Source organism: Boleophthalmus pectinirostris, unplaced genomic scaffold (assembly GCF_026225935.1).
Source record: "Boleophthalmus pectinirostris isolate CB_2022bp ecotype Guang Dong unplaced genomic scaffold, ASM2622593v1 HiC_scaffold_7, whole genome shotgun sequence".
Taxonomy (NCBI): domain Eukaryota; kingdom Metazoa; phylum Chordata; class Actinopteri; order Gobiiformes; family Gobiidae; genus Boleophthalmus; species Boleophthalmus pectinirostris.
Window position 1 is genome coordinate 731,820 of NW_026571473.1, and position 23,177 is coordinate 754,996.

Genomic DNA, 23,177 nt, shown 5'->3' on the forward strand with positions numbered 1-23,177 from the left:
TCAAAATTATAAGAGTACTGTACAAGTCACAATAGTCCCGATCCACGGCCATTTCTCCTCCTCCCTAACCGACAGACATAACAGCATCTCCTGCTCTGACTGGTGAGAGCCCAGAGAATATGCATTAAAACGATTAAAACTGCTTTAAACAGTTAAATTAATATAAAATACTAAATTTTGAAAGCAGTATTTATAATTGAGCACATTTTTTGCCAACTATAGTTTTACCTGAGTACCAATTTGCAGTACTCTTTCCACCACTGATTGACACAAGTGAAAGCTTTTGGTGTTGATAATGAAGCTATTACAAATGATTTTCTGACTAAAACTACAATACACTTAAGTGAAGTTTTTTTTTTTCTTTGGAGCAAATAAGCTGGGGAAGCAGACCTCTGGAGCTTTGACCTCTGTTGTCAGACTCTAATCCCAAGTGTGCAAACTGCGCAGGCTGAATTCTAACAGATTTATGGGTGAATATAAGGAGGGTATCTCACACAGAATGAGAGATTTAGACTAGACTGAGAATTGAAGCCATATTGATGTGCCACATGTACTAAAGTTACTTATTTGTTAGATTAATAATAACCATTAATATGTATAAATGCTATAATGAAGATAACGTGAATTTGAAGAGGCTACGCCCAGTATAGGATGTGAATCATGCTTTTTTTGGTTTTAAGTATAACAGTTCATTAAATGGAAAACAAAACAAGGGAAAAGAAATAGATCAAACTATCACCTAATTTTTATTTATTTTTTTGTCTTATAGGGTTATAATATTTAATGATATATTGCGATGTAACTTCACATCTTATTAGAACACACAGCCTCTCTAACGGCGGCGGCCCCGGGTCCCGTGCCCAGGTTGGAAAACACTGGGTTAAGCGGCTGCACAATGTGGCTTAGGAAAGTTGGCTCTAAAGCGAGCAGCCCGTTTCCGGTCCGTTCGCTGCTCTTAGTTTTCACAGCTTTATCTGTGTCTAGTGTTCTGTCTTTAAAAATACAAACATAAGTGCCCTTAAAGACACATTTTAAAGCTAATTTCTTGCAGTACTTGACATGCCTTGGGCCATGGCACACGCGCTGTGGGTACGTGGGGCTTTTATTGTGAAGGCCCGGCCGGACACAGTGCTCCGCGGCCCGGCCGCTTAGTACTGCTCTGAAAGGAGTGACTCGGTGACTGCGGCGACCGTCCGCTCTCTGAACCATGGGGGACATTGCGGGCTTTCTGCTGGGCTTTCTGCTGCGCTACTGCTGAGAGGCTCCGGGACAATGGCGGAGAGGTGAGTGTGGCTCTGGGACCGAGCCGGGACCGCTGTGATTCGGGCTGCTTTAGGCGGAGCACCGGGAGTCCTGTTAGCGGAGCGGGCTAACGGCGCTCGGACTCGGATGCTTTTAGCTAACCCGCTCGGGTTGTTCCACGGCATCCGGCTCTTTCTCAGTGGAGAGGATTCCCTCCCGTTTGGGCATGTCCTCTCACGGACAGCGGTCGTGTGCGCCGTGAGCCGGGGCTGATATGCGGTTATCGGGGCGGTGATGGCGGAGAATGGCCGCAGCTGGAGGAGAGTGATGGAGGGTGGTGCTAGTGATGCTCATGCACCTGTCGGACTCTAGTGTCTGTTTGCTGGAATGCGGCCCGTCCACGTCCCACGGTTTGTCCCGGTCCCTCGTTCTGCTGGGAGGGAAGCTGAGCACCGGGAGCTCCTCTGTCCTCCAGCCCCGTGCTCTCGGGTGGGCTGGGATATGACATGTCCCAGTGTGTGGTCACATGGCTCTGGTCACTCCAGCCTGTAGACCTTCTGCTCTCTACATCTCTGCTCCACGTCTGCTGCGTTCTGGACACTGTGTCCGGTCCAGAGAGCTACGGGCCCGTCAAAGGGCTGGGCTCATGACTCTGTTGTGTTTCTGCTGGAGACTCTGGCCCTGGGTGAAGAGGGCAGCTGTGTGCGCCATACCCCTGCTGGCAAAGAGGGTTCTGTGACCCTCTCCAGATGAATAATTAGTTTGCTATATTGTAATGACTACACTTTGAACAAGGCTTTTGACACTACATGCTATTCCATCTGCACGATCCTCACTGTGTGTGTGTGTGTGTTTAGTGATCCACAAATGCATTCCTACCTTTCAAATTATTATTTTACCTCTAAATCCATGTTTAAAGACACTGTACCTGATTTTTACTTTCTTAACATTTTGAAAAACGGAATTAGTTCAACAGTTTGCAGTGATTCAAAATAGTTCTTCCTCACTTACCTTATGCATTTAGAATGTCCTAATTATTCACCACGATGAGTTTATTAGAGCTTTTCTCAACTTTCAGAGACCAAGCAGAGTATTGCTGTGAGTGATAACACTCACCTGAAAGTAAGGAGAAGAAATGGTGACCCATGAACCTTTTCTTTGGGCTTGGTCTTCTTCTTATCCCTATAGTGTTGCAGGTAAACAAAGTTAGAGGTCGTGTTGGTGCACTCTCCCTACTGTGCCATAGATTTGGTTCTATTTACCTTACTTTTGGGCTGGTCTTGTTCATTCACCCTAAACACACACCATGAGCCATGTGAGAAGCGTGAGCATGATCCAAGTGTTTTTTGTTCAATTCCTGTTCCTGTTACTGTCACTGTGGACTGTGTAGGTAGGCCGAGGTTGGCTGATCTGAGACTTCCTGTTTGAAGCGCTCTTGGAGGGACCATTTAATGCTAATCAGAATGTGTGTGTTATGTTCACAGCGGCCCAAGCAGTACTCTGAGAGTGAAAGCTCTTTTATGTCGACTGATCGAAAGGCAGCGTAAAAAACACATCTCATCTGCGTCTCAGGCCAAACACACTCATAAACCTGCCTGCTGGTATAAGGACGTACCATCCTTTTTCAGTTGGTTAATCCACCTGTTGAATCATGCGATCTGAACTCTGAGAGATGAGACCAGGGCCCAGACTATGTATATCTATTGTGCAGGGAAAGTGTGTAGTCTTGGCTGACCGAGCATTTTAGTGCACCAGAGCAGCCGAGACTGGACAGTCATTATTGATTATTATTGAGAATGAGACTAAGTTTGTTTTGAAGTTTGTAGCTTTTGTCATGCTGATCAGACCTCATCAGTGATCATCTCACTGGTGACATAACTGTACACTGCAACTGATTTTCTCTATTTTATTTTAAGTTATTGATCAAAGAACTGCAATCTTCCAGTTTGTCCGGAATCCTGTCCCATGTGAAGGTATCTCACGTCTCTGTGAAGGCCAGGGCCTTGTCCCTGCTGACCTCTGCATCCTCAGTGTTTTAGAGCCAGCTCAAGTGGGTCATTTGGACGAGCCCCACACACAGAGCTTTAGGAGCAGTTAATGCTCCCGGCCATTCTGAACTCTGCCCGCTCCGGCACAATCCTCCCTGACAGAGCTCACCATTCTCCCCTCACACTGGAGCTGACAGCTCAATATGGCCGCTGTCCTTATTAAGTGGAGCGGCCTGGCACGCAGCCCCTTACCACACACGGCCCCTCGCTTACACAAAAGAGCCAACTGTGGGCATCACCACTGCACTCAGTCATCACTTCAAAAGTGAGGAGGAAACCCATTATCACAATGTAACGGGCTGCTGAGACACAACTTCAGGCCAGTTTGCGCCAACTGAACAAACTCTGCAAAGCAGAGTAAAGCAGGGGTCAGAGGGGAGAGCTGCTCACTAGTGATTATTTAAACTCATTAGAGGTCATGCTTTACACAAATGTATTTAAAAATAAAAATTTATAATTATTATTTGACTTGTTGAATTAAAAAAATATTGATTAGTCAGTGACCACAGTGTTGTCCACTTGTTACTGCTCTGTGTATTTGTGTGTGCTATGTGTGTGTGGTGTGCTGTGTGTGTGTGTTTGTGTGCGTGTGTTTGTGTGCGTGTGTTTGTGTGCGTGCGTACGTGTGTGTGTGTGCGTGTGTGTGTGTGCGTGCAAGTGTTTGTGTGCGTGTGAGTGTGTGTGTGTGCGCGTGCGTGTGTGTGTTTGTGTGCGCGTGCGTGCGAGTGTGATTGTGTGTGTGTGCGAGGTTTCTCAGATTAAAGCACAGGTGGTGTTTTTGCTCTGCTCAGTTTCTGGAATTTCTCTCCAGTTTTACCTCTGAAACCTTCTCTACACTGGACCACTCCTGTACAAATGAGGGATTTTACAGTCTTGATTCAAATTAAGGTTTTTGAAATCATCAAACATATTGAAAATTCCTTAATCAAACTAACAGAATCTACATTAACATCAAACACTCCTTGAATTATTTATTTTGGACACCACAAAGGCTTGATCTGCCCAGTGCCCACAGAACCAACCGGCAGTGAAAATGCACACAGCGCGCACACACACTCGCACACTCGCACGCACGCACGCACACACACACACACACACACACACACACACACACACACACACACACACACACACACACACACACACACACACACACACACACACACACACACACACACACACACACACACACACACACACACACACACACACACACACACACACACACACACACACACACACACACACACACACACACACACACACACACACACACACACAGACAACAGCATAATGCCTAAGTGTGAAAGTTGATTGTGATTTCAGGCTGGAGTGGGTGGAGATCATCGAGCCCCGCACTCGGGAGCGCATGTATGCTAACCTTTTGACGGGCGAGTGCGTGTGGGACCCTCCCCAGGGGGTTCGCATCAAGCGCACTGGGGACAACCAGTGGTGGGAGCTGTTTGACCCCAACACGTCCCGCTTCTACTACTACAACGCCTCTAGCCAGCGCACTGTGTGGCACCGGCCACAGGCCTGTGATATCATCCCCCTGGCCAAGCTGCAGACCCTTAAACAACACACGGACGCCTCCAGCCCCCCTCAGCCTGGGGAACAGCCCGGAGAACAGCCTGGAGAGCAGCCCTCTGCTCACAACAGCCCAGGGAGGAACAGCGCTGTGAGCCAGGAGGGCAGCACCTCCTCTTCTGTGGACCAGGAGAGCTCCGACAAGCCGAGCTCCAGAGATGGGCCTGACAGGTGAGACAACACGGAAATGTATTTTATATCATATCAAATATGAGGAATAGGAAAATACGTAGTTTTTCAAGAACACAAATGCAGGCTGCAAATCCATGAGCTGTCCCTCTGACAAGGTCTTTCCTCTTCTCCTCTGGTCATCTGAGTAAAGACATTATGCTCCTCCAACGTCCTCTCTGTTGCATTTCTCTCAGTCTGTGTGAACACAGTCCTGACCATGGACTCTCTCTCTCCTCCAGTGTATCTGAATGACAGTGCCTAGTATTTAAAATCTAACACTGAACTCTCTTGTCCTGTCAGAGTTTCTCCTTTTAGGTGGAATACAGGTACAAAAGAGCGCATGCTGATCAAAGTGACGGACCGTGAGCCCAGCTTCTTGGCCCACCAGGACAATGGCTACTCCTCCAGTGAGCCCCCCCCGACCGGCCGGACACGCCGCTCTTCAGGGGGAAACTCTTCTGAACCTGATGGCTCCGTGGTCATCTACTCAGACAGACGCCAGTCTCCATTCCTGAAACGAGCCGAGCTGGGTGGGACTGGCACCAACCGCCGCTCCTCTGCTGACTCCCAGCCTCCTTCTCCTCGCTATGCCTATGAGCCTCCCCTATACGAAGAGCCACCCTCCGAGTACCAGCCCCCTCCCATCTACGAGGAGCCCCCCGCGGACATGCAGCTGTCTGACTCCTCCTCCATGTACGGCTCCAAGTCTCCGGCTCGCAAAAGCCCTGTGCCCTTGTATCACTCCCCAAAGCAGTCCCCCTATGGCCAGCTGGTCCTGACCCGGCAGAAGTGTCCCGAGAAGGCCCAGAGTCTGGAGTACAGCCCTGTGGGTAAGGAGTACGTCAAGCAGCTGGTGTATGTAGAGCAGTCCACATCCAGCCCGCGCTTTCGCACTGCAGATCGCCTGCTTCGCTATGGCACTTCTGGAGGCTATGGTGGCTCTTATGGGGGCTCCTATGGGGGCTCCTTCACCCTGCAGCACAGCCAGTCTCTGATCAGGGACCCACGACTGCTCCTGGACTACAGCGGGGAGGGTGGGGATGCTCAGAAGCTCCTGTATGAGGACTCCATCTCATGGTCGTCCAGCCAAACACACACCATATCCTCCTCTACCATCGGCCCCAGACCCTTCTCTCCAGGTGGGAACCGCAAACGCAAGAGCCGCAAACCCTCCCTGCCCCAGGAGCTGGCCCGCTGCGGGACAGAAGGAGAGGGGGTTTCTCCATCAGAGGCCATGCTGGCACAGGCTCGGCTTGCCTGGGAGGCTCAGCAGGTGATGAAGCAGAGGAGCAGCTGGGACTCAGGGCAGGTGGGGGGCTCTAAGGATGGCTATGAGAGTGACGGGGCCGTGCCTCTGCCTTTGCCCGGGCCTGTGGTCAGGGCTTTCAGTGAGGACGAGGGCCTGGCTCAGACTGAGCATCACTGGAAGAGGAGTACCTTCGACCGTCTGGGCTTTCCCCAAGCCCTGCTGGAGAAGAGCCTGTCTGTCCAGACCAACCTGGCCTCTCCAGAGCCCTACCTCCACCCGTCCCAGGTGAGCCAGTCCTCTACCTTCAGCAGCTACGGTCATGTGACTGCTTTATACAGAGCTGGATATGCTGTCATATCTATGTAAACTTAGCTAATGCCTAACTGGGCATGTCTTCCTGTTTGCTGTCACAGTCAGAAGACCTGGGAGCCTGTGCCCAGTTTGAGGCCAGTCGGAATGCCAGGAATATGATGCCCAGTGCCAGCTGTGGGGTCTTCCCAGAATTCTCCCTCAGAAAGCCCTCCTCAGAGACAGACATCGAGAACTGGGCCTCCAAACACTTCAACAAACATACACAGGTAGATCTCAGGCGACCACTCCAATATCAGTTCGGGAGACCAAACTGCTGTGATCTTTTATTTTTGGCACAAACATGTTTTTATGGGGAACTAATTCTACATATTTACTTATAAACCTTCTGTATATTCATTTGAACTTTTGAGTTATTTTTCAAACTTATCGTTGAGTATTGGATGCTGTGCTGGGAGTTCCCTCACTCTTTCTGCTGTGGTCAGGGTCTGTTCCGGAGGAAAGTGTCCATAGCCAACATGCTGGCCTGGAGCAGTGAGCCCATCAAGAAGCCCATGATTGTGACATCAGACCGCACTGTGAAGAAGGAAGCTGTGGAGATCTTCAAACTCATCCAGACCTTCATGGGAGACCGACGCTGCAAGGCTGACCCCCTCAGTGTGGCTCTGGAGGTCTGGACTTCTCACAGTCTTCTCACAGTCTTCTCACAAATGTGTTTTTTTTGTTTGCTTAATAAAAATGTAATAATTTAGTTTATCAAAAAAGATTCCCAGATTCTAATCAATGAAATAAAACTGATTATTGACTGATAAGCATTGATAAGTAAAACAAATTACATAGGCCAAAACTGAACCTTTATGGCACAATAGACTAGTATAATTATAGAATAGTCTTAAAACAATTATAAGATTACATGGTAATCTTAAAGAGGAGGTATAATGCAAAATTAACTTTGGAGCTTTCATTCATGTTGTAACATTGTTCATCAAAAACTTGAAGCATGAAGAGGTTTTACCATAGATGTCATCCATGCATGTTGCAGTGATCTTGCAATCAGCCGTCCTATTCGAACCGTCTTTACAGGAGCAGTACGATCCTATGCAATGCTCAGCTCACAAGCCTCCATCTTGTGATTGTTTTATTTTTGTTGTAGTATTCACACCAAGTTTCAGGAAAATGCCATAATACACACTAGTAGTAAAACCATCCATCTGTAACCAGACTGGTTCTATGAATCCTGCATGATTGTCGTGACTCACTGCATGTGCTTTAAGCTCCGCCCTCTGGCAGTCAGTAGGGAAGACGTGGAACTTGTGGATAGCCAAAGATTCAGTTCCACTCGTGTTCCTCAGGTGGTGGTGCGCGGCTGGAGTAACCAGGGCCTGCGCGACGAGCTGTACATCCAGCTGTGTCGTCAGACTACAGAGAACTTCCGCTACGACAGCCTGGAGCGTGGTTGGGAGCTCATGGCCATCTGCCTGGCCTTCTTCCCCCCCACACCCCGCTTCCACAACTACCTGGAGGGCTACATCCAGAGGCACATGGACCCGCTCAATGACAACAAGGGTGAGGCATGCGGGCTACCAGGGAGAGGGCTACCAGGGAGAGGGCATCAGGGGTGGGCCAACAGGGCACGGGCCAACAGGGGGCAGGCATTTTTTTTTATTAGCCGTTTTACTGTTATTTTTTCCTCTTTAGCTCAAGAGCCAGCATATCACACATTTGGGTAAAAATAACCTCTAATGTAGAATTTAGACCCTTTTCATGAATAAACACATTTCACAACAAACACACAAACAGTCTTTGTGTATTTGATTTGATTTATTTTATTTTACTTTCATGTGCATTGCCCAATATTAAAAATGCATAGTAATATAGCTTGGCTTAGTTGAACCTTGGATCTACCACAAGAGGGTGACAGGAGCACAGGGTGATGATGCCCTGCCCTTGACTTTGAGCCGCTGCTCATGTGGAACTAATGTGTTCATCAAACTCGTGTGGGCTGCAGCAGTCAGTGAGCACAAGAGCGCTGTATGTGTGATGTGTGGAATAATGCACAGTATTCCATCTGCTCATGTTCTGCTCATGTTCTGCTCATGTTCTGCTCATGTTCTGCTCATGTTCTGCTCATGTTCTGCTCATGTTCTGCTCATGTTCTGCTCATGTTCTAGGAGTGGCCATCAGCAGCTATGCCAAATATTGCTACAGAAAGCTGACCAAGGCTGCTCTGACTGGAGCCAAGAAGGTATGGGACTTATAGCTCTGCTTATGTCTGTCTGCTGTGTATAAAAGGCCTGTTAGGATTAATCTACACAACACAACACAACACAACAGCAGCATTAGAACAGTAAAGCTCATATTATATTGACAAATGGGTTGTATGGTCAGCAGAGGGCAGCAGAGTGTGCTCTGTGTTGTTGTGTGGTCAGGCATACAATAATGGACCAGACAGCTGCACCTCCAGAAAAATAATGTGGGTGTTTAATCTTGCCAACGGCCCCCACAGCGTTAATTGTTGGCCTTTTACAGCCTCTCTTCCCTTTTTTTAAAAAAGAAAAACAAAACTATTAATTAAAGACAACAGTAGGGTTTACTTTCCAACAAACAATTAAGAATTAACACAACTATATCTAAAGTGCACATATAAACTAAAATACTATTGTATAACAGAGAACTTGAAACTCACTCAGAAAATGGAGGGCAGACTGTCTAGACCAGGCATGTCCAAACTATGGCCCGGGGGCCAAATGCGGCCCTCAGACAAATTTTTATTGGCCCTCAGATTTCCAGGTCAATTGGCCCAATTACCTTGCATCAATTAAAAAATATTTTTTTACTGCAAATTTTTTGAGAATCTACCTGGATAAAGCTAATATTTAATATTTAGTATGTGGTTTTAAGGATCTTAGCATGAATAAAGACTGATGGTTCATTCTAACGTGTTAAACATGCACATATTTCAATTATTCACTGTATTGAGCTCCAGTCTATGGCCCTCGATCGGCCCTCTGCTTCGTCTGTGTTTACATATGTGGCCCTTGATGAAAAAAGTTTGGACACCCCTGGTCTAGACCAAACCCAACACACTGAAGCAGCTGGGCAGTGCTGGGCAGTGCTGGGCAGTGCTGGGCAGTGCTGGGCAGTGCTGGGCAGTGCTGGGCAGTGCTGTCTCCCCTCTGCATTCATAGAACGTACACAATTTATAAATAAACTAAAATACAACCTTACCCTAGTTATCCTAATTAAATCAGATTTGAATTAAACACCCACGCCTTCACACATAGCACAATAATTCCCCTACTGGGTGGGTCTCTTGGTGACAGTGCTGTGTGTGTGCAGGGTCTGCAGAAGCCCTGTCTGGATGAGATCAGACACGCTCAGAAGGCCATCTTTAGCCCCTCCATGTTTGGTTCGTCTCTGGAGGAGGTCATGGCTCTGCAGAAGGAGCGCTATCCTGACCATCAGCTCCCATGGGTGCAGACCCGCCTCTCAGAGGAGGTTCTGGGGCTCAATGGAGACCAAACAGAGGGCATCTTCAGGTCAGTCAGACTGTTAACCACGTCACCAAACATGGGGATGAAATATATTTGAGTTCATTGTTCGCTGTGTTTGATTTACCATGAGAAATAAAACTGATCATTAGTGCATTTTTTATATCTATATCCAGCTATCTATAGATATTGTTTTATTTATGTATGTGTGTATATATATGTGTATATGTATATATATATATATATATAATATATAATTAGGGTGACCCAAAAAATCTTCTAATTTGAACCATGCATTTTGGCCTACTACCAGTTAACACATAAAAAATTTGAGCTACATTAAATGACATTTAGAGGTTGCACAACACCATAGAAAAATCACCTTTTTATCTCTCTTTATTAGCCAAATAGTATAAATCAGCAGAAATATCAATTTTCAAAGTATTTATTCCTTGTATGCTATAGGTTTAATATATATATTTATATAATATATATGCATAAAGCACATGTTGTAACATAATATAATGAAACTTATATAAAAAATTATCATTTGATGAAAATGACTAACCCGATAACCAAGTCAGTTCAAACTGCCTGCTCACTTGAAGAAGTGGCAAGACCTTTGACAACTGTGTCTTTCTTTGAGTCAGGGTAGCTTTTTCTGTGATTTTGAACCAGCTGTAGTAGGAATTGTTTCTGTTCTTCTGATTTGGTTAATATAGCATTGAAGTCCTGGATCAACTTCACTCCCCGTTCTGCTGTGTCGTTCACAACTTTCAGGGATCGTACTACCTTCTCTGCATAAGTGAACTCCTCATTTTCCTTCCATATTTCAGGTGGCATTTGCAGAAATGACTGTGGCAGACCAAGAATAGTAAAGAATGCATTTGTATTCTTTGTCACAAAATTACTGAGGGTCTTCTGTTCATAGCTTCCATTTGCATCAAGACGGTGGGGAACGTGGGGTGATCCCTCTCTTTCTTGCATGAATCCACTAAATTTTGTACAAACTTAAAAAAAATCTGTCAGTGTTTAATTAATATTAGCACTGTTCATATTAAATTTGACAAACTATTGCATAGGTTTTGTATATAGAAAACAGAAATTTACTTACCAACACTATCAGCAATGTTAAGCTGACAAATCTTTCCTCATAGCCTTTTTCTAAAGTTTGTCTTCAGCAGTCATGCTGTACAGTATACATGACTGTAAACTGATTGTGAGTGTTGATCTCATATGACAACTATTCTGTCTCTGCTAAATTGGTATGACTGTTGCAGAGATTATTGCTTATTGAAAGAATATAATGGATTATTTAATGAAAAGTGGCAAAATGTAGAGTATGTAATCCTGCCAGCTCATCAGACACAAAGCAGTGTGACAAACAGACACACTTTTGTTATTTGAGAGAGAATTCTTGAAACTTAAAAAGGCTTGTGCAACCTCTAAATCATGTTGGATTTCACTGAAATTTTAACCCTGTTGCTTTTGTATTTATGGTCAATGTTTGCTGGGTTCAAATCGAGAAATTTAAAACTTTTATTTTTTTACATGTTTTTCTGGACCACCCTAATATAAATATATAATATATATATATATATATATATATATATATATGACCTCTCTGTGTGTGGTCTCTATATGATCTGTGCAGAGTTCCTGGGGACATTGATGAGGTGAATGCTCTGAAGCTACAGGTGGACCAGTGGAAGATCCCCACAGGCCTGGAGGATCCTCACATTCCAGGTACTCCTCCCGTGCACTCCTCTCCTGTGCAGTATTCTCCCGTGCAGGGGAGTACTGTAAGTCTGAGGCCTCTGTCTGAAGCTGTGTGCTGTTGCAGCGTCTCTGCTGAAGCTGTGGTACCGTGAGCTGGAGGAGCCACTCATCCCTCACGAGTTCTATGACGAGTGCATCCGTCACTATGACAACCCAGAGGCCGCCGTCACCGTGGTGCTGGGCCTACCACACATCAACAAGCTGGTGTTGTGCTACCTCATCCGCTTCCTCCAGGTAAACCCCTGCTTCTTCTCTGGCAGGTTCTCTGACAGGTGCAGATGCTCTGGCAGGTTAGCATCACACCCCAAGAGAATGTTGCTAGCATCAGCTCTGGAGAAAACCTCTGTACTTGTGTCATTCTGAAGCCATTCAGAAAACATCCGGTCCAAGATCTCTTAACACTGATCTATGGGCGACACTTGCATTTTCTGGATGGATGAAAAGTTTGACCAAGGTTTGTCTTTTCTTCAGTGTTGCTTTTTCACTCCAGTCAAACCAACTCCACTGAGACATCTCTCTTTCATATGACATCAAGAGTCATTGTTAAGTTCTGGGCTCAGTGTTGTGTGTGCTGGCCGCTCTGGTAGGTGGATCTGTTGTTGACACCTGTTATGTGTTTGGTAGGTGTTCGCCCAGCCTGCCAATGTAACCATCACCAAGATGGACGTGAACAACCTGGCCATGGTCATGGCCCCCAACTGTCTCCGCTGCCAGTCTGATGACCCTCGCATCATCTTTGAGAATACCCGCAAGGAGATGTCCTTCATCCGCCTGCTCATCCAGCGCCTGGACACCAGCTTTATGGACGGCATTCTATAGCGCCCTCGTTCTCCCTGTCCCTCCCTGATCCACTCTTTGGCCCTCTCTCCGGCCCTCTCTCGGGCCCCTTTGGCCGTCCTGGCCCTCTCTCCGGTCCCTTTGATTTTCCTGGTCCTTTCCTTGGTTTCATTTGGTCCGTTCTCCACACCCTCTGGTTCTCATGGTCCTCTCACCGGTCCATTGGCTCCTCCTGGCCCTCTCTCTGACCCCTTTGGTCCTCTCTCTGACCCCTTTGGTCCTTTCTCTGACCCCTCCGGTCCTCCTGGCCCACTCTTCGGCCCCTTTCGTCCCTCTGGTCCCTGCGCTTCCTTCTACAGCCTCTGCCTCAGCTCAGACTCTGCCTGTGTGCCCTTCCGCACAGTAAACAGTTGCGTTCTTTGTCTCATAGTGCGTTCCTGTCTGTCTCTGTCCAATACTGATCCAAGCAGGGACACCCATGCTTCATCACCCATGGCTTTTGTAAGGGTAGACACGATCAGGGCTCCTCCCACATGCACATTGAAAAGGATCGTGTCTGTTTTTTATTACAATGTACTCGGATGAACTAATTTATAAAGCCCATCTACAGACCTGCCCTGTCCACTACACACACACTCACACTTTCTGTTCACTGCCAGCACCTACAGTACAGGATGGGCACCACAATGTCAGCTGAGGATCTCCTACCTTCCCTTGTGTTTTTCATGTTTAGTGCCTGCTCAGAGTGCGTGCAGGTCAGACCCCCTCCTCTACACAAAACACACACACACACACACACATCCCTAGACTGAATGTTCTATGAAGCCGTCCCTTTTCACTGTCAATATATGTTCCCCAAGTCTTTGATACATTTGCTAAGAGGCACTCGTTGCTCTTTGGAAGTATTCTTTTTAGGAGACTTTATTTATTAATATTTATTTCCTGTCAGTAATGCCTTGTTGAGATATGTATTGTAGTGTGCGTTTTTACAGCACATATATTGTGTACAAAGGCATGGATGAGTGCGTGCCTGAGTCTACTGACATTAAATGGTTGAATGTGTTATTGGTGCAATGATGGTACACTAACATGGACGGAGGATGAGGGGCTCTTCTGGAAGCCCTCAGCTCATCCATGGAAAGGCCCTGTGTGTACGGAGTGTGGGGCCGCATGGAGCGTGAGGCTGTGGTTCCCGGGAGCATGTGTCTTGTACTGTTTCTGTGACTCGTTAAACTGACTGTGAACGGTGCATCTAACACCCTTTATCACCACATGTGTCCCTCACAGCTCTGCCTTCGCTCTCTGACTGAACATACCCGTGGGTCTTCAAAGTGCCCGGGACTCTCGTGGGCAGACATTTTCTGCTTTGTTTTCTATCGTGATGTTGTGGTGTGTAAACCAAGCTGTCTGTGGAACTGTGTCTCCAGGCTTCAACTGGCGACTATTAAGTCTAATCTGAAAAGTGAGAAAGGAATCCTGTTTATAATGTCACATCCATGTATGCCATAGAAGCAATTGTTGATACTGCCATTGCATTTTTACAAGTGCTCATACATATAGGTCCTGGGGTCTCATTTATACAGCGTACTGAAATGTTATGTGTGATTTTTCCAATCTTACAAACATGAAAAACAGAAGTAGTCAATTTTAAATGTTTAGCAGTTGTCACTGTCTCACTTACCTTGTGCATTCTGAGCATCCAAATTATTCACCGCAATGACTTTATAAGTGCTTTCCATAACTTTCAGAGGCCAGAGTGCAGTTAAGCAATCACAGTAAAGCTGCCAGCTATCAGGCTAACTGTGCACTTCCTGATTAATGGACAATAAAATTCTTTATACTTAAGATGTGGGGCTGGGCAGTTAAACAATTGACCTTGCAGGGTTATTGTGCAATTAAACTATTGCTACTGTAAACAAACAAACAAACAAAAAAGCTCAGTAAGGCAGTTCATAATGTCTTAAATAATAGAATGTGATAAGAATAAAAATGTAAAGAACTTCGCCTGTTTGAAAAAGTCCCTGCTCTGACTTCCATTAAAATCCATTCCAATCATAATCGTCCAGATTGTGCCAAATAATTGGGATATTATTTTTTGGCTGTATCATCCAGGCCTATTAAGATGCAGGAAGGACACATCTGTACTGGGATAGGACACATTTTGATTAATAGTGGAAAAAAAAACAAGTACAGTATGGAAAAGTTTTATAAATGAGATCCCCTAGAGCTTGTCTGGTGTTCCATGAAAGTCATCGAGCACAAATTGAACTCACACTTTGACACTAAAATGGAAATGTAAAACACTAGTGCTTGGTGCCTCTGAAGTGTCCAGGTAATGACTTGTAGAATACAAGTGTTTAAAAGATTCTATCCTGAAGATTTTTGGACCATCTGAGGCCTGATGTTGGAAGCCCACTTAAGGTCTAGTTCAGGGTAGATAGGTTTGAGCAAACTCAGAGTTGATGGTACCATGGTAACAGACCTTCACTGTTCTGCCCATAATGAAATTCAAAGACCCACATTGGCATGTGAACTGCAGTTAGGCCTGGCGCCAGAACACATTTTGACAAGCATGATTTTCACTTACAGTCCAGGATGGGCACCACAATGTCAGCTGAGTATCTCCTACCTTCTCTTGTGTTCTTCATGTTTAGTGTCTGCGCAGAGTGCGTGCAGGTCAGACCCCCTCCCCTACACAAACACACATGCATACACATCTCTAGACTGAATGTTCTATGAAGCTGTCCCTTTTTTTACTGTTATCAATAACTATATCACTAAATGTGTCATTTATATATATATATATATATATATATATATATATAAATAATGGAATGAATGACACAAGTGTGTGTGTGTATAAAATCAACCTTTATTTCCAGAACCCTCCAGTTTTTCACTCAAATCTAAACTAACTGATATTGAGCCAAAAATAAGTTCTCCTCTTCTATAGACTGAAGTCATTATTGTCAGGGATCTAACTGCACTAACTGTAGCTGTGGGTTTATCATTTGGCTTCTGGCAACAGGCTCCAGAGTTCAGTCTTTAAAACAAGAATTGGTCTCAAACACCTCACCTAAAAATACATAGATATTATTTATTGTCTGTTTTATGCCTTAGAATCTGAGTTTTTTGTCGTTGTGTGTGGGCAGCAAAGAAATCAATGAACTGTACAGGGAAACATGTTTTCTAACTGTGCACATGACAATAAACGTTTTCAATCTTAAATTTCCTTGGACTTTCTGTTGCTGGGACATGGCCACGTCCCTCGTTCCATTCTCTCTGGGCATTGTGCTAATCAGAGGTTGGGACTTGCAAGTCGTGACTTGGTCTCGAGTCAGACTTGAGTCACTATTTTTAGGACTTGAGACTTGACTTGATAAAATGGACTAAGAGTCGGGACTCGACTTGGACTTGACTTAGACTTGATGCTTCTTGATGCTTTTTCTCTTTACAGTTGATACATGTGGTGCTGAATTTTACAAGAACAAACTGAAACATGTCCCTCCCACTTCTGTTTGTTACTTTGGATGTAACTGAGGTACTGTGATATGGTATCCTCAAATGTACTACAGTAATATTCAGTAATATACAGTACAATAGAGGGTCAGTCCATATGAAATCAGCCACCCTCCCCTATGAGCCAGCTCAGATTTGGCTGAAAAAATTTCGAAAAAATTCTAAAATCACCAAATGAAAGAATCTCAAATTTTAGCTCAATTCCTTGAGTCGTTCCTGAGTTATGGCCCATTGAAATTTTGGGGTCATACTCACTTTTTCAGATACCTTAATTTAGAAGCATGTTTGAGAGACCAGTACTTCATGAAGAATAGAGCTAGGAAGCTGAAAATGTGTATTATTGTAGATTCTTGGTCATATATACATTTTTTGTCAATTTTTGAGGTCCAAGATCTATTTACTTCAAGCAGATATTTACAAACTAACTGTTGAACCTGAATATTTGAGAGAATGACCATTTCTGACAATAATCTCACACTTTTCTGAGCTTTCATGTGGATGGTGTAGAGTTCCAAATATGGTCACAAACCAAATGTGATCTTTTTGGCCCCTTCTTTGGGGGCACAGTTAGATGTTGATAAAATTTTTACCAGAGAAACTTTGGCATATTCTGATTAGTTTAAAGTAATAAAAACATCTACTAACTTAACTTCAAATGGAATTTTTGAAAATAAGGTCTCATGGGTCATTTTTGGTGGAGCTTAGGGACTTCTCCACCTGCAGAAAGGTTCAGTTATCTCAAATAGACTTAAACACTATTTGCTTGTTATAAAGGAAAACAACTGGAGATTATTTGTGGTACATTGTTTGGAAAAGTGTCATTAATCTTTTGAGGAAATTCAAGTATTTACTCTGTACAAAATTATGAAAAAAGGTTTGTTTGCATTATTTATTTTTATTTGAGGAAGATAATTTGTTATACAGCTGGGCTCATTTGAGAGTTTACAAATATTTATTTTATGGCAAATACGCACGGATTTCTATTCTATGCGCGCAAATATTTTTGAAAGCTTTCTTACTCCATACACTCCCGTCCAAAAAGTACTTAAAAAAGGCTGGAGACAATGGCTTCTGTTGCCACGGCGGCCATCTTGTGAGTGGAGGAAGAGCATGAGCAAATAGAAAATCATGTGAAAAATAAGATTGTGAAAAGTAAGTAATTGAATAAAGTGTTTTTAATTGTATGTTTGTGGTCACAATAATACAAAGAATGTCACCTGTTGCTAATTGCTAATGATATGGCAACAAGATTCTTGTTTCCCTGAAATCAGTGTATTAGTTTGCATTAATTCTTGAGTAGAATTTTGCACTCACAATGTGGCTGCTGGAACCGGGGTAATGACGATTTAGATCTGAGAGTACTTTTAGGTTTAAACCAAATGGATTTAATCAAATGGCAACACTGAAGATGAGTTAGGAAACATCACAATAACGACCCTTAGTTAGGCTCTTTAATCTTTAAGCTTGTAGCCATGAATAAATGATTTGAACACGTTGACGTCATACACCACTGGGTCCTGTTTGTGAAATGTGACATAACAATTGTACATAAAGTGCTGAAGGTGCACCCTACTGGCCTCCACGTGTAGAAAGGTGGTGAAATGCAGCTGACAGTCTCCAGTCAGAAGGAGTTTTCAAACACCAGGGACAAGTGGACACACAAACACATTTCATTTGGCAGGTCTTTATTCCAGCCCCGCCCACATGTACTCTCAGGTCAGTGCTTTCTCCATCAGTGGCCCTTCTTTTGTAGTGAATAATGTGAGATTTTGTGTGAGGGCAGTTCATTGTCACATTCTGAACTCTCAATGAGAAATGAAATGAAAAGGAAGCTAATATAGACAGTTATAAATATGATTGAAATATACAGTACAGTACACACATGTCAGACTAAAAAGTATGTAACATCTATTGCACAACTGAGGAATGAAGCCAGTACGTGTCACGCAGACATTTGTCCAGGTCAAGCTACACCAGGGCTGCATAAAATACTCACAAATGATAGAAATACTGCAATACTCATGTTAAAACAAACAAAGATATGGTAGCACTTGGTGCCCTTCCACCTAACACACTTTTCCTCTTGAATATGGCCCAACAATGAGAAACTTATATTTGGAGGAAAAGCAGTCAACTAGTCAAACTATTATTTCTGTTTCTATAGTGTGTTGGAAGATTTTCAGTCATATTTAAGTTGTGAGCTAGTGCCTTCCAAGTCAGACAGAACACCACAGTGCAGTATTCACTCACTACACTCTCACTGGTGATCAGATATTATTGTAGCCACAGCTGCCCTGGGGCAGACTGTAGGACGTGAACATGCCAATCTGCACCAGCGGCCCTTCTGACAAAGAACTCTCTACTCAAACAACAAACAAGTTCAGTATGTTGAATTCAAGGCAATGTTCCAAAGTATAGCATTTAACTCACCCATCTCACTGGAGACAACTGGGAGACACTGTCAAGTTACAGATCAGATCTGTGGAAGGCATTTATTTTTGAGCATTAACAACACCTGTAATTGAAAAAAGATTATTTAAGTCATTGTTTAATGCCATACTGTGGAACATTTCAGGGAAAGCAGTAACATCTCCATGGAGGCAAGCAGATAGGTTCCAGAGTGCAACTTTAATTTAAAATATTGTTTTGTGGAATTTATCGTCATATTTTCTGCAGCATATAAATGAGACAGGCCTTGTTGATTATTGTAGTATTTTAGCGTTCATATCATGCAGCCCAGGAGTAAAGCGTCTGTACACCTGCTTCAGGCGTCCACCTCAGAGACCAGACCAAACAAACACCAGAGGAAACTACAGGAGCTCGCTTCCGTTTAACATGAGCCACATCAGCATTGGCCGTGCGTGTGCAAAACAAAGCAATTCAAATCAGGAATACTGAAAACACTGTCTGCTTTCCAGAGAACATGTATGATATGAAGAACTGGAGAAACAAAACTATACAGTAGGGGTGGGCCATACTCACAAAACTACTTTCCCCAAGAACTGTAATCAACTATTTTTACAATCCACCAGGAATGTGCTTAAACTGGTTTGCTCAGCCCCATTCACACATGCAGCCTTGCCTGGGAGTTTACCTGCACTTTACCAGAACAGGGTCATGTGTGAACAAAGCCACAACTATTTTCCTGCATATTTAGCCCCATTCACACATAGTTCCCTGGGTACAAAAAGAACATTCAGCAGTGGCACCCGTTCACACATGCACCAGTCCCAGAACATTGCTGGGTCTGCTCTGTTCACACATAACCTGCATTTGTGCAGCTGCTCTTTCTCACAACAGCATCATTTACACTGAACCAGAGTGAAACATTACCATGTAGAATAACCAGAAAAGCTTGTAACCGAGAAAACCAAGAAGTGGTATGGCCATAATTGAGTATATAGTTAAATTCTGGCTTTCTTCTGGCAAAATGCAGGTACATTCCCAAGTCAGGCTGCGTGTGTGAATGAGGCTTTTGAATTGCAGATTTCCCAGGTAAATGGAAATACACAGGGACGGTTTGTGTGTGAATAAAGCCAGAAAACTGACAGTAACATTGCTTAGTTTCCTTGGTTACGAGCTTGGTTTCCTGGTTACACTACATGGTTCCATTCTGGCATTTTGTACCCGGCAGTTTTCTGGGATTTATGTGTGCATGGGGCTTAAATGTCCTGGTCAAACAAAAGTGAAAGGACTGTCAAATTAACATTAAATCCAGAAATTTCACTTGCTTATATTAATATTATATTTAGTTTTATTATAGACAATATACTCATTGTCCTTGCATATCTTCAGAACTGTTCAGTTAATGATATATTGCCCACCTCTACAACACACAATTTAAACAATTCCATTAAAATACATCACAACCACTTCTTCCCTTCAGTTCATTTGTGATTTAACGCAGCTGTAAACAACCAGTGGTAATAATAACATATCATGACAAATTCTTGTTAAAACTAAACACATTTAGCACAAAAAAATTAAAATAAATAAATACAAATGTTATTCCACATGTACATGAAAATGTGAGTGCCCTCGACAAAATCACAGTTTTAGTCAGAAGAATACAAAATGCTTAATGTGTTGGAGTCATGTTTCTTAAATGTAACGAACATGGCTGGAGTAGGTCGCTGTGTAACAGCAGCTTGTGCTTGGGTCAGACACAGAAGCAGTACTTAAAGAGGAGGTATTGCACTTCTGTGAGGGATTCATTGTATAAATTTAGATCAAATCTGTGTATTATTCGCTCATTCGTTTTTCAAAATAAAATCTAAAGTAAGAAAATGAAAAAAAAAAAAAAAAAAGTCTTCATTATTTGTCTCCAAAACCAAAATGAAAAAACAGATAACAATTAGTTTTTTCAATTTTGTGTTTAAATGAATAATGGAAAAAACAAATAATGAGACAAATAATGAAGAAAATAGTTGGTTTTTTTGTTTTCTTATTTTGGGTTTTATTTTGAAAAAAAAAAAAAAGAATGATACACGGATTAGATCACCATGTTATCTTTGAATGTTTTGAAAATGCATGGTACATTCACTGAAAACAATGTATTAATATGTTTCAGTTGAATTTGTGATGCTACGAGTCTCCCCTCTATATGCTCTCTGCACTAAGCCACTTCCCCTTCAGAGCACTACACAACACAATCAGCGTGCATGCCGCTAATGAAACTACTGCACATCCTGTTTTCGTGTATTTATGGAGAAATGTCGTGTGGGAGCATGGCTGATGTAGGCTTGTGGGCGGAGCCTTGTACAGAATCTTATAGCTAATCATAAGAAGGGTTCCCATAGGGCCCAAGAGAGATCGCTAGATTGCTCAAACATGCATGGATGACTCTAAAATGTCTCCAGGCATGTTTTTGCTGAGGGAACAACGTTATAACTAATTCCAAAAAGATGAATTTGCATAATACCCCCTCTTTAAGTTGGTTGTACAGTTGTATGTAAAATAAAACTGTCCCTTATAATAGACTCATCAATCCAGCCACAGAGTAAAACTAAACCATACATCAGGGCTTTCATTAAGGTTAGGTACATGTTTATCATAGCTCTGGTACAGTTATTAGTTTTATATCATGAGGTAACTAAAGCCATCTGTTTCACGTGAGAGCTCATACTTCACTGTGATTGGTTGAAACCACCTGTCACTCACTCAGAACCTTACAGAGACTGACCAACAGTAGGAGCGGGTGGGGGTGTCTGTGTTTGACCATAGAGCTGCATTAGACAGAGAAGATTCACTCTATTACTGCGTTTCAGATGACATCTCTACTTTCTACAGGCCTGTAATATGGAATCGATGCAGGTATGATGCATTTACATTATGTCTACTATCCCACACATACAATACCGGTCAAAAGTTTTAGAACATCCTATTTTTCCAGTTATTTTTTACAATTCAAAACAAGTTGTGCAAGTCCAATGAAGAGCTTGAAATGGTACAAAGGTAAAAACTGAACAGACAGAGGTTAAAAAAGATAAAAGACACAAAACACAAGTTCAAGCTCTACCAAAACGACCTCAGGAAAAAAGAACAAGATGATAAAGCTTGAAAACCTGGAGTGTCCAGCAGCAGTACAGTGTCCAGACTTAAACCCCATGGAGCTGGTTTGGGATGAACTGGACAGAAGAGTGAAGCAACCTACAAGTGCCACACATTTATGGAAACTTCTGCAACAGACTTGGGAAGAACTTTCTGAACAATATTTGATTTCTATTGTAAAAAGAATGAGCCGCAAGTGTGTTCGGCTGTTCTATCTGCCAAAGCTGGACACACACATCAATCAAAAGTTTAAAATATGTTTTGGTCAACAGTAAAAAACTGGAAAAAGTGTGGTGTTCTAAAACTTTTGATCAGTAGTGTATGTGTTGTAATAGCAACTATAAGGACCATTATTGTCATTACTGATCAGAGCCAATATCTTTTGGGGTATTTCTTATGAAAATACCAATTAATCAATCCATGGGTTTCAGAGAGATGAAAAATTAGCACTGTTGCTAAAGTGATAAAAAAGTCAAAAGAAAATATTTTATCATTATCCTCAAAGTGGCGCCTACAAACAGGAAGCTGAAATCAGTGAATGACATTCTATTGGTTAGACCTGCAATATTACAACAAAATCTGCATATCACTGTCTCACAGTCTCTCATCTTCATTTGCCAGAAAAGTTACATAGTGCACCTTTAATGATTAGGCCTCTAGAATGTTGTGAGGTCACCTCCACCCCCTGCAGACTCACCCACATGTAACATACTGTAAAAAGCACTGGACCTGTTATGTAGGATCCCTGGAGGAAGTCATCAGGATAAGCAGTCGAGACGTAGGCGGAGACACAACACATGGGACATTTTATAATACAAGAGTCCTGAAGTTCTCAGACCAGTGTAGAGCAGCAGCTTCTGGAGAACCCCAGGAGAATAGGCAGACTTCCACCCAAACTCTGAGTGTGGAGGAAGGGAGGTCCAAAGCAAAGACAGTCCTGGCTCTGTGTCCCCTCAGCCCCTCAGTCCTGGGGGAGGGACATTCAGCTGGAACCATCCTCCTTCACCAATCAACAGGCTTAGTTTGAAGTTCTCCAAAGTACAGTAATTACCATTAGTCTTCATAATAAACAGTGAGTAGACAGTAGACATGTCCTCACAGGCGATGGGGACATGTCTTCTCCGGCGCTGGGGGGATATGTCCTCTCTGCTGTGGGACAGGGGGACATGTCCTCTGAGGTGTAGGTCAGGGGCCATAGGGTGACATGTCCTAGGTTGCTGGGTGAACATGTCCTCTCAGCTGTTGGGCGAACATGTCTTCAGCCATTGGGGGACATGTTGGGGGACATGTTGGGGGACATGTCCTCAGGCGTTGGACATCTCGGCCTTGCTCAGTGCAATGGCGAGCTCCAGGTCTTCTTGCTCCTGCTGCCTGAGTCTCTTGAGTCTCTCTCTCTCCGCCCTCTCGCTCTCGCGTTTGGCCCACTCCAGCTGCTGCGCCTCGTTCCCAAACTGA

The 23,177-nt window shown here is 43.6% G+C and overlaps 2 protein-coding genes across 4 annotated transcripts in view; one reads left to right on the forward strand and one right to left on the reverse strand.

Annotated features, from left to right (window-relative positions):
* The window catches only part of arhgap39 (Rho GTPase activating protein 39), a 26,009-nt gene extending 10,584 nt beyond the window's left edge, over positions 1 to 15,425 (forward strand). For 2 of the 3 annotated variants that reach the window (XM_055164632.1, XM_055164633.1), the window contains 10 exons: positions 4,617 to 5,048; positions 5,349 to 6,582; positions 6,711 to 6,875; positions 7,092 to 7,277; positions 7,959 to 8,172; positions 8,778 to 8,851; positions 9,946 to 10,145; positions 11,752 to 11,843; positions 11,941 to 12,110; positions 12,501 to 15,425. In XM_055164632.1, coding sequence (XP_055020607.1) covers positions 4,617 to 5,048; positions 5,349 to 6,582; positions 6,711 to 6,875; positions 7,092 to 7,277; positions 7,959 to 8,172; positions 8,778 to 8,851; positions 9,946 to 10,145; positions 11,752 to 11,843; positions 11,941 to 12,110; positions 12,501 to 12,695 — 2,962 coding nt within the window. In that variant the 3' untranslated portion in view covers positions 12,696 to 15,425. Of the gene's footprint in view, positions 1 to 1,047; positions 1,284 to 4,616; positions 5,049 to 5,348; positions 6,583 to 6,710; positions 6,876 to 7,091; positions 7,278 to 7,958; positions 8,173 to 8,777; positions 8,852 to 9,945; positions 10,146 to 11,751; positions 11,844 to 11,940; positions 12,111 to 12,500 lie in introns of those variants that run through there. The other variant, XM_055164634.1, reaches the window with a different exon arrangement.
* A 2,634-nt stretch (positions 15,426 to 18,059) lies between these two features.
* The window catches only part of LOC110162821 (epidermal growth factor receptor substrate 15-like 1), a 37,678-nt gene continuing 32,560 nt past the window's right edge, over positions 18,060 to 23,177 (reverse strand). The window contains 1 exon segment of the mRNA XM_055164635.1: positions 18,060 to 23,173. Within this exon segment, the coding sequence (XP_055020610.1) occupies positions 23,027 to 23,173 (147 nt within the window). The 3' untranslated portion in view covers positions 18,060 to 23,026.